The sequence below is a fragment of the Chrysochloris asiatica genome, unplaced genomic scaffold (genome assembly GCF_000296735.1).
Source record: "Chrysochloris asiatica unplaced genomic scaffold, ChrAsi1.0 scaffold00093, whole genome shotgun sequence".
Classification (NCBI taxonomy): Eukaryota; Metazoa; Chordata; class Mammalia; order Afrosoricida; family Chrysochloridae; genus Chrysochloris; species Chrysochloris asiatica.
Window position 1 is genome coordinate 12,268,895 of NW_006408611.1, and position 9,731 is coordinate 12,278,625.

The following is a 9,731-nucleotide window of genomic DNA, read 5'->3' on the forward strand; positions in this document are numbered from 1 at the left end:
GACATGTGCAGATATGGTCATCTGCTTCTGTTTTTTGGGCATCTACAAGGATTATCTGTGGCCTTAATACTTAGATGGGTATGTATTTTGGTATTTTTTATGCTTTCTGAATGCCTCTAGGTAGATGTGATCAGGGAATGGGCTTCCCTTTTCACTCTTCTTCCTGAGAAGTTTCAAGATACCACTGTTGGTCGTTTTGTTGTAACTAAGGATTTAATTTTCAGCCTATTTCCTCTTTTGTCTGCTGTCCCGCTCCACAATCCCCGTTCAGGCCTTTTTTCTAGTTGTAAACAGTTCAGGGCCGGCTGTGGCCGTTTGGTTTTAAATGGAAATTGTCTCTTTGAATTTCTAGATCTATGAGCATTCGTAGTAGAACCCTCCAAGGGTGCAGCTGGAGTGCCCACTAGCTCAGGCACCCCTATAGTCACCAGAATGGAGGTGCGCAGATAGCAAGAGACCAATGAACAGATACCCAAAGAAAAGAATGTCCACACCTTTATCTCAGCGGTTCTGCCAGGTGTCTGTGGCCGCTCCAATCCTTCCCCCGCGTGGTCTCACTCAAGATGGTGGCTGGAGCAGCCAAGCGTCCTGGACTAGAAAGCAATAGATTTCTTGTTTCTGCCACAAATTATCCCAGCTGTGAACTTTCCAACCTTCTAAGTATTCCTTTATATGTGGTTCAGAGTCCTGGGACCATCCCCTGAGCCTGCTTGGTCGGGTATTCTGTGTTGTTATTGGCGGGTTCCTTTACTGCACTTCCACCCGATCCGCCATCTTGTTTGTTCTCCCTCCCCATTAATTTTTGTATGTTTATCTTATACCCTGCCACTTTGCTGAATCTTTCGATGAGGTCTAATAGTTTTTTTTATTGAATCTTAGTGTTTTCTAAGTATAGGGTCATATCATCTACAAATAAGGAGAGGTTTACTTCCTCTTTGGATGCCTTTAATTTCTTTATCACATCGTATAGCTCTGGCTAAAACTTCCAGTACAATATTGAATAGGAGCTGAGATAAAGGGCATCCTTGTCTGGTTCCTGTTCGCTGGGGCAAGGCTTTCAGTTTTTCTCCATTGAGCGTGATGTAGGCTCTTGGTTCTGTATATATGCTCTTGATTATGTTGAGGAATTTCCCTTCAATTCGTACTTTGTTGAGTGTTTTATCAAAAGTGGATGTTGGATTTTGTTAAATGTCTTTTCTTCATCAATCGATATGATCATGTGATTCTTTTCCTTTTTCTTATTTATGTGATGGATTATGCTGATTATTTTCCTGATGTTGAACCATCCTTGTATCCCTTTTAAGAAGCCCACTTGGTCGTGATGTATTATTGTTTTGACGTGCTGTTGGATTCTGTTGGCTAGGATTTTGTTGAGAATTTTTGCGTCTATGTTCATGAAGGATATTGGTCTATAGTTTTCTTTCTTAGTGGTGTCATTCCCTGGTTTTGGTATGAGGGTTATGCTTGCTTTCGAAAAAGTATTAAGGAGTTTTCCATCCTCTTCTATGTTCTGGAATAACTTGAGTACTATTGCTTAACAGTTCTTCTCTGAATGTTTGGTAGAACTCACCTGTGAAGCTATCTGGGTCTGGGCTTTTGTTGGTTGTGAGTTTTTTGATGACCTGATCAATTTCTTCTTTTGTTAGGGGTTTGTTCCAATTTTCTACTTCAGTTTGAGTAAGTTTACATAGGTCGTGTTTTTCTAGAAATGTATCCGTCTCTCATCCAGATTTTCAAATTTGTTGGAGTACAGATCTTAGTAGTATTCTGTTATTATCTTTTTGATTTTGGTAAGTTCTTGACAATATTCTCCAATAAACTGATTGGCTGGGGAACTTCATGAGAGATAATTTAGACATGTACCTTTTTATTTATTTTGGACTAATAGCATCCCTGAGTGGTGCAAATAGATAATACATTTGGCCACTAATCGAAAGTGGGTCGAGTCCACATAGAGGTGCCTCAGAAGAAAGAACTGGCAATCTACTTTTGAAAACCCAGCTATTGAGACCTCTGTGAAGCACAGTTTAACTCTCACACACATAAGAGTTACCATAAGTTAGAATCAACTTGACAGTCAATGGTTAACTGGAAATCACAGGCTAGTAGCAACAGTTGAGAGGCCTGGTCAAAACATCTCAAATAAGCAAGTAAGAAAGGAGACAGAGGTGGGGAGAGGAGGGAGCAGGTCTGACATGTGCTGAAAGCTGGCCACGTGCTGGGCATTGAACCACACAGTTTACAACAACCTCACAGGTAAAGGAGGGGCTCATGATGCCCCACATACAGTGAGGTGGCCCTCTCCAAGTTAAGAAAATGTCTCAGGAAAGTTTCAAACTCTGGCTTTAACATTAAAAATATAGATTCGGGCTTCTATAACTAATACCCCTGAGGGATGAAGGGTCAGACACATGTGGTGTAAGTCCAGCCCTACCTGAGCTCGAGGAAGTTTTGAATCATCTTCCAAAGTCTCAGTTTTCAAAACTAATTAATGTAACTCTTGAGAATTTAAAAGCATCTTCTTGTAAATAGACAGCATTTTATAGAGTAGAAGGAAAAATTCATGCAAACGTTTACGACTCCAAATGTATTATTTTGTTCTGCAGGTCCCCCTGAGCTTTTCCCCAGAGTACTAAAGACACAGGTCTGTCTTGAATGCTCTGAGCTGCTCTTTGGAAGATGTCAGAACAGGCTGCCTGACCACTGAGAACAGGGGGTGGGGTGGTAGCAGTGGCTGTCAAGCATGAGAAGAGAGATCAGGGACAAGGAGGGCAGCTGGAGAAGCAGCACATATTCTGGCAGCAAAGGTTAGAGCAACTATGAGAAAGTAGAGCAAATCTTCTTAAGAGGAAGCCAATGACACCCAAAATTTATCTCCAAGAGTTTTCAAGGAGGTTGCGGGCCAACCAGGAACATGTTGTCATGGCGACCCCATGTGGGTCAGAGTAGAATTGTGCACCACAGAGTTTTCAATGATTGATTATTTTGGAAGTAGATTACCAGGCCTTTCTTTCAAAGTACATCTGGGTGAACTTGAACTGCCAACCTTTTCGTTAGTAGTCAAGCACTTAAATCATTTGCATTCTTCAAGGACTCCTCACTACATACCTTCAGGACCATGGTGAGGGCTACACCGAGCAGCAGCAGCTAAGGAGGGTATCTTAGATAGACTTAATTTCTTTAATGAATAACAAACAAAGCAAAATACACTCAAATTAATGAGACATGAGAGATCCTCAAAAGTCTTTATTCTTTTTTTGACCAGCACACTGCCTGGTACATACTGTCAGGTGGGCATTCAGGAAAATACACTTTTTTTTTTTTTTCATTGATAGGCAATTGTAAACACTGGGAGGATTTTTCTCTCGGTGTTTCAAAAAAAACCATGAATATTCTTAAAAAGATTTATTCCCCCATAACTCTAGATAGAAGTTTTATCCTAATTTTTATTAAACCACCTTAGAGAGACAGGGAACAGATTAGGTTAAACACATAAGTGCTTTGGAAGGGCAATAAAAGACTCTCCAGTTAAGAGTTGTCAAAACCGCTAAGATTCGTTCCTCAGCCTGGGGCAGCTTCACAATGCTCAGAGAGACAGAGAATGGGTCTGTGTCCCTCCCTGAGCGGGGACTCCCAGGACAGCTACCCTGGATCGTTCCTGCAAAACTTACAACAGAAACCAGACCAGCAGAGAGGGCTGGGAACACTGCCACGGCTAGGCCCAACAGAGCAGCTTTGCAGAGTCAGTAGCAGAACCAGTACCAGTGGTGTAACTACTGACTACATTATCCTAGAAGTATCTCCGACATCTGCCCCTCTAAAGAGTGCAACAGAGAGGACTAGAACCAGGCATTCAGGGTGATCATCAAAGGAATTCTTTCCTCTACTTCCACTAACCTACCTGGCATTCTGTGTGCAGTACGTGGATGGAGTTTTCACAAATCAGTTTCTTAACATACATTAAAAAACATCACTATATAAAACTCTCCTTAATAAGTCTTTCCCACTCAATTCAGTTTTCAAAATCAACTTTAAAAATGTTGTGCAAAAACAAACACTACCCCAAATAAATAGGAAACGAAACAAAAAAAGTGGGAGAGATCGTTTTCTTTTTGAAACTAAAAGTTGAGAAACACCAGCTGTACTTCAAAGTATTTGCAGACTTTGCAGGATGAAACACATGGAGAGGGCTGTTCACAACAGCCTTCTGAAGTCAGAGTTGCATTTCCTGTGAGGTTTGCTGTGTTCAAAATCCACAGTGGATGCCACCACTGAGGTCCTTCACCACGCCCTCCTTGACCAGTTTGAAGAGGAAGGTGGTCTCCGTTGTCACATTATGCATTGTCTGAAAGTTCATGGCAGCCATGCATTGATTGTCATAGTAGTGCAAAGGTGTTCTGGGTTGACTGAGGTCATATCCAAAACCTGCCAAACTGACTTCATCGCACAGGTGTGTGGCTAAAACGACAGCAATGACACCAATTGTAGGGACATTCTGAAAAAGAAGACACCGCCCCCCAAAAAAGTCAGTATAATTCACTGCATTCCAAGTATTGTTCAGACTATGCAAAGTAACGAGACCTGCACTGGAGGACACAGTTATTGTTTTGAATTGAACATGGAGAAACACAGAATTTGAAATCTTGACTTCTAATCTAAGATAGGACTCTAAAACGTAAAACATGTGAACACATTTAACACCCACCAGGAGGCAGCCTGAAAAAGTTTCCTGTGCCAAGCTAAAAGTTGTTCTTTCTTAACCTTCTACCTATGGCTCCTAAACATGGTGTCTACACTCATAAAAGAACCTATTTCCTCTTCCCCATGCGCTTTCTCTTGAGACTCAGGTCCCAGTATGCCAAATGTTCATATCCTGTTGTATCTGCACCACTCCCTCCTCATTTCTATCATCTTGCCATACCTCCTGCTCTGGCAAATCTGGATGTCCATCTTGTGTAAGGGCAGAACACAGGACAAAGATTTACAGAAAGTCCTTTGTGAAGGCTGCTGATCTACTGATTAATATTCATTTGTACAGCTTTCAGCCATGTGCCAATGTACCTTCTTCATTCAGCTTCACCAAGCCTGTGGTAAATAACTCTTTCTCGTTTTCTGCAATCTGGAACCACAGTGAGCCCTTCAGAGTTAACAGATTTAGGTGGAATGAAGGGCACATCTGCTCAACCCATCGTTTTTTAAACAGTTTACCCCTCCTAAGTGCATCACTCTGCTTCTCAAAGCCAACCTCAGTAAGAAAGAACTGCTTCCATCCAAAACCAAAATGCCTTTTTATCATTTGTTAGCACCAACGAATATTTAATTCACATAATAAATAAATGGATTATGACATGGAAAGGGCATGATACAGTGCTGTTCTACACATATGTACACCCATTTTTATTTCTTTAATACACCCATTTTTATTTCTTTAAAACAAAAATGGAATCATGTAAATGTTTTGTATCTTGAATTTTTTTGCTTACTATAGAGGGCAAGTACAATGCATTGTTACTAAGGTTCTGCTTCATAAGTGCACGAGTTTATTCCAAACAAGTGTGTAAATTGGTCTCTGTGACCAGTGAAGGAATGCAGATAAGTTCTCTCAACAATACACACTTGTCTTAGTTTCATTAGGTGCCTTCAAAACAAAAGAGCCAAGCAAAACAGTGGCTTCTGAGGGGATAAGCTGGGCCAGTTAAATTCAAAGCAGAAAGGTTAGGGTGACTGTTTTCGGAGATTCCAAAGGGTAATCCTGACAGATTGTCTTGAAAGACACAGGATGATTATGGGGACTTATTAGGAAGAAGGTTTTTTTTTTTAATGTTTTATTGTGAATTATGTGATCGTTTACATGGAAGAACATTAGTTTTACATTCATTCTATCATATATCGTTTCATTGCCATAGTTACAGTCCTGTCCGTGCATCATCAACCAACCAAAGGGTATGACCTGCATGCCTGCCCCCCCACCCTCCCCCCAGTTGTCACCACACAGCCCCTTTCCCTCTCTGGATCTCAAGTCCCCAGCCACTCCATCTCTCCACGCCATCGTCTCTACCTCCATCTCGGGCATCACTGTCTTTGGGTAGGGTCCCACTCTCCACTCTTCTCCATTGATGGTCCCAGGGCCCTCCGCTCCTAGACTGTAAAATGTCCACCTTTACATTTCCAACCGTCACAATCAGTTCTGATAACAATTATACACTATTGTATCACAAGAGACCCATCTGCATTTCATTTCATCAGTCCTTCCAAGATAGGTTGGATACTACTCACTGGAGACTCCAACTTCCTCCACGCCTTGTGGATCTGGGTTCCCTCTTGAAAGCTTGTAAGCCAGTCACTTCTTGCCTTTGTAGCCCCCCTCCACTCCCATTTTGGGTAGCCAATGTCCAAGTTGCCCATCCCTGTCTACTCTTTGTGTGGAGGGGGTGGGAATAGTTCTTGCAGTAAGGATTTGTTTCCTCTTTAGAGCTACTGCATCCACAGGTGTAGGTCAAGTTCATCAAATTGTATCAGATTACACCTTTTTTCTCTTCTTTCTTCTTCGGGTTGAGCTCTGATCAGCCAGTCATTGAAGCCAGGTAAAGTGGTTATTATCTGCAAGTGGGGGTGTTCTTGTGTCTATCAGCTCTCTTCTTATCAGATGGATGCTTCACTCTCCACTCTAGTCCTCTCTGGCTGTGTCACTGACTCTGAGCCTATGAGTCCCCAGGTCTTGCCACCCTGCTGGCCACCCAGGTCTCCACCTGGGTTCACAGGAGTCTACTGAACATTGTAAGGCTTAGCTCACCGCTTCATTGCTGTTTTTCCCACACTTCCCCTTATAGGTGACGTGCATGGTGGCCAATCAGAACATGAATTCCCATTGAGTCATACTCTTGGAAGAGGATTTTCACTGAGGGGACCCGACCACTTGCCTTGATGTCTCCTGTGCAAACAACTTGCTTGTACTTGTAGTAACAGTCGGATTGCCTTTATTGTTTGGTATTTTTCCTGTAGGTCTTTCAAGAAGTATCTTCTGTTTTTCTAGCTGCTCCAGGCTGGTCTGCTCATCCTTTCAAATGAAAATTTCCCACCTCTGAAGATCTGGATGTGGTTCAGGCTTCCACCTATAGTCGTATGTAATGCAAAGGTTCCTCAGGCAACCTCCTTCATTGGGCACGTTGTAGCCACATTTTAGGTATTCCAATCAGTTATAAGCAGAAGACGGACTTACAAGCTTTCTATAGTGATATTTCTGGCTATGCCTTTCTCTCCCACTCCAGTGTTTATTTTATAATATAACGCATGGAAAACCAAGATTCAAAAGACAGCCCAACATCTTAACATTAGTCCCCCCTTTTCCCCATTCCAACCATGTCTCAATCTCTGTGTCCCAGAGCCCTGTTGTTCCAATAATGCATACATCATTATTTACCTCTGTCCCATTTAGCACATTCAAACCTGCATAATTGTTCTCCCATCTGTTTTGTTCTTCCATTCCCTTCTCCCTTCTTGTATATTGGCCCCCTCCCCAGCACCCAAACTACCCTGTGTCTGTTCCCTGCCTTGTGCTCCACCTTCCCCTCCCTCCCCTAACCCTACCCCTATGTCCCATCAACCAGCAAATACACTTTAGTGGATTAGTATGGGTTCTTTTTCTTAAGTCTTTTACAGTAGTGATCCTATGCAGTATTTCTCCTTTTGTGACTAATTTTACTCAACATAATGTCCTTAAGATTCATCCATGTTAGGTAGTAGCATGCAGCTTCTTTGTTATTTTTCAAGGTAGCATATAATATTCCATTGTGTGTACGTACCACAGTTTGTTTATCCATTCTTCAGATGATGGGCACTTTGGCTGTCTCCATCTTTTTTGTACTGTACATAGTGCAGCTATGAACATTGGTGTGCATATATCTTCCTGTGTTGTGGCTCGTTTTTCTTGTGGGTAAATACCAAGTAGAGGAATTGCTGGATTGTATGGTCTTTCTATTTTCAACCTTCTGAGGAAACGCCATATTGCTTTCCAGAGAGGTTGGATCATTTTGCCACCAGCAATGCAAGTGTCCCAGTCTCTCCACATCCTCGTCAGCATTTTATTGTCCTCAATTTTTTTTTTTTTTTGATCTTTGCTGTTATTGCTGGTGTGAGATGATATCTCATTGTTGTTTTGATTTGCATCTATCTAATGGCTAGTGATCGTGAACATTTCTTCTTATGTTTGTTGGCTGCCCAGATCTCCTCCCTGGTGAATTGCCTGTTCATATCCTGTGTCCATTTCTTTATTGGGTTATTTGTCTTATTTTTGTAGATGTGTAGTATTTTCCTATATATTTTAGAAATCAGTCCCTTATCCTATATGTCGTTGCAAAAGATTTTTTCCCAGTCTGTAGGTTCCCTTTTTACTCTCTTGGTGGTCTTTTGAGGCATACAAGTTTATAATTTTTAGTATGTCCCACTCATCTATTTTGTCTATTTTTGTTTGTATACTTTTCAAAATGAATGGCAGTCTGTATATGCCCTGAATTAGTGCCCTCACGTTTGTCCCTATTTTTTCATTAATGATTTTCATAATTTTGGGATTCACATTTAGATCTTTAATCCATGTTGAGTTCATTTTTGTATAGGGCATAAGGCAAAGGTCTTGTTTCAGTGTTTTACATATCGCTTTCCAGTTCTGCCAGCACCATTTGTTAAAGAGACTGTCTCTTCCCCATGCAATGTACTGAGACACTTTGTTGAAGATCATTTGGCTGTTAGTGGTTGGGTTAATATCTGGATTCTCGATTCTGTTCCATTGACCAATGTCTCTTTCATTGTACCAGTACCAGGCTGTTTTGACCACCGTAGCCATGTAGTAAAGTTTGAAATCAGGGAGTGAGAGACCTCCAATCTTGTTCTTCCTTTTAAGTAGTGCGTTGCTTATCCTGAGTCTCTTTCCTTTCCATATAAAATTAGCAATTGTGCTTTCCATCTCTTTGAAGAATGTTGTTGGAATCTGGATTGGGACTGTATTATATGTGTAAATTGCTCTGGGTAGTATTGACATTTTCACAATGTTGAGTCTTCCTATCCAGGAACATAGATGGTATGTTCTTCCACTTCTGTAGGTCTCTTTTGGTTTCTTGTAGTAGGGCTTTGTAATTTTCTTTGTATAAGTTCTTTGTTTCTCTGGTTATGTTTATTCCTATGTGTTTCATCCTTTGCATGGCTATTGTAAATGGTATTGCTTTCCTAATGTCCTTTTCATTGCTATTGCTGTTGCTATAAAGAAATCCAGTGGATTTTTGTATGTTAATCTTATACCCTGCCACTTTGCTGAATCTTTCGATGAGTTCTAATAGTTTTTTTTTTTTTAACTGCGTCTTTGGTGTTAAGTATAGGATCATATCGTCTGCAAATAAGGAGAGTTTTATTTCCTCTTTGCCATTTTGGATGCCTTTAATATCTTTGTCATGCCGTATAGCTCTGGCTAAAACTTCCAGCACAATATTGATTAGGAGCAGTGATGAAGGGCATCCTTGACTGCTTCCTATTCACAGGGGGAAGGCTTTCAGTTTCTCTCCATTGAACGTGATGTAGGCTCTTGGTTCTGTATATATGCTCTTGATTATGTTGAGGAATTTCCCTTTAATTCCTACTTTGTTGAGTGTTTTTATTGGGAATGGATATTGGATTTTGTCAAATGCCTTTTCTGCATCAATCAATAAGACCATGTGGTTCTTTTCCTTTTTCTTATTTATATG

The 9,731-nt window shown here is 41.1% G+C and overlaps 1 protein-coding gene across 1 annotated transcript in view; it reads right to left on the bottom strand.

Moving 5' to 3' along the window:
* Positions 1-4,246: 4,246 nt before the first annotated feature.
* The window catches only part of ST3GAL5 (ST3 beta-galactoside alpha-2,3-sialyltransferase 5), a 40,734-nt gene continuing 35,249 nt past the window's right edge, over positions 4,247-9,731 (bottom strand). The window contains exon 6 of the mRNA XM_006866614.1: positions 4,247-4,495. Coding sequence (XP_006866676.1) covers positions 4,247-4,495 — 249 coding nt within the window. The remainder of the gene's footprint in view (positions 4,496-9,731) is intronic.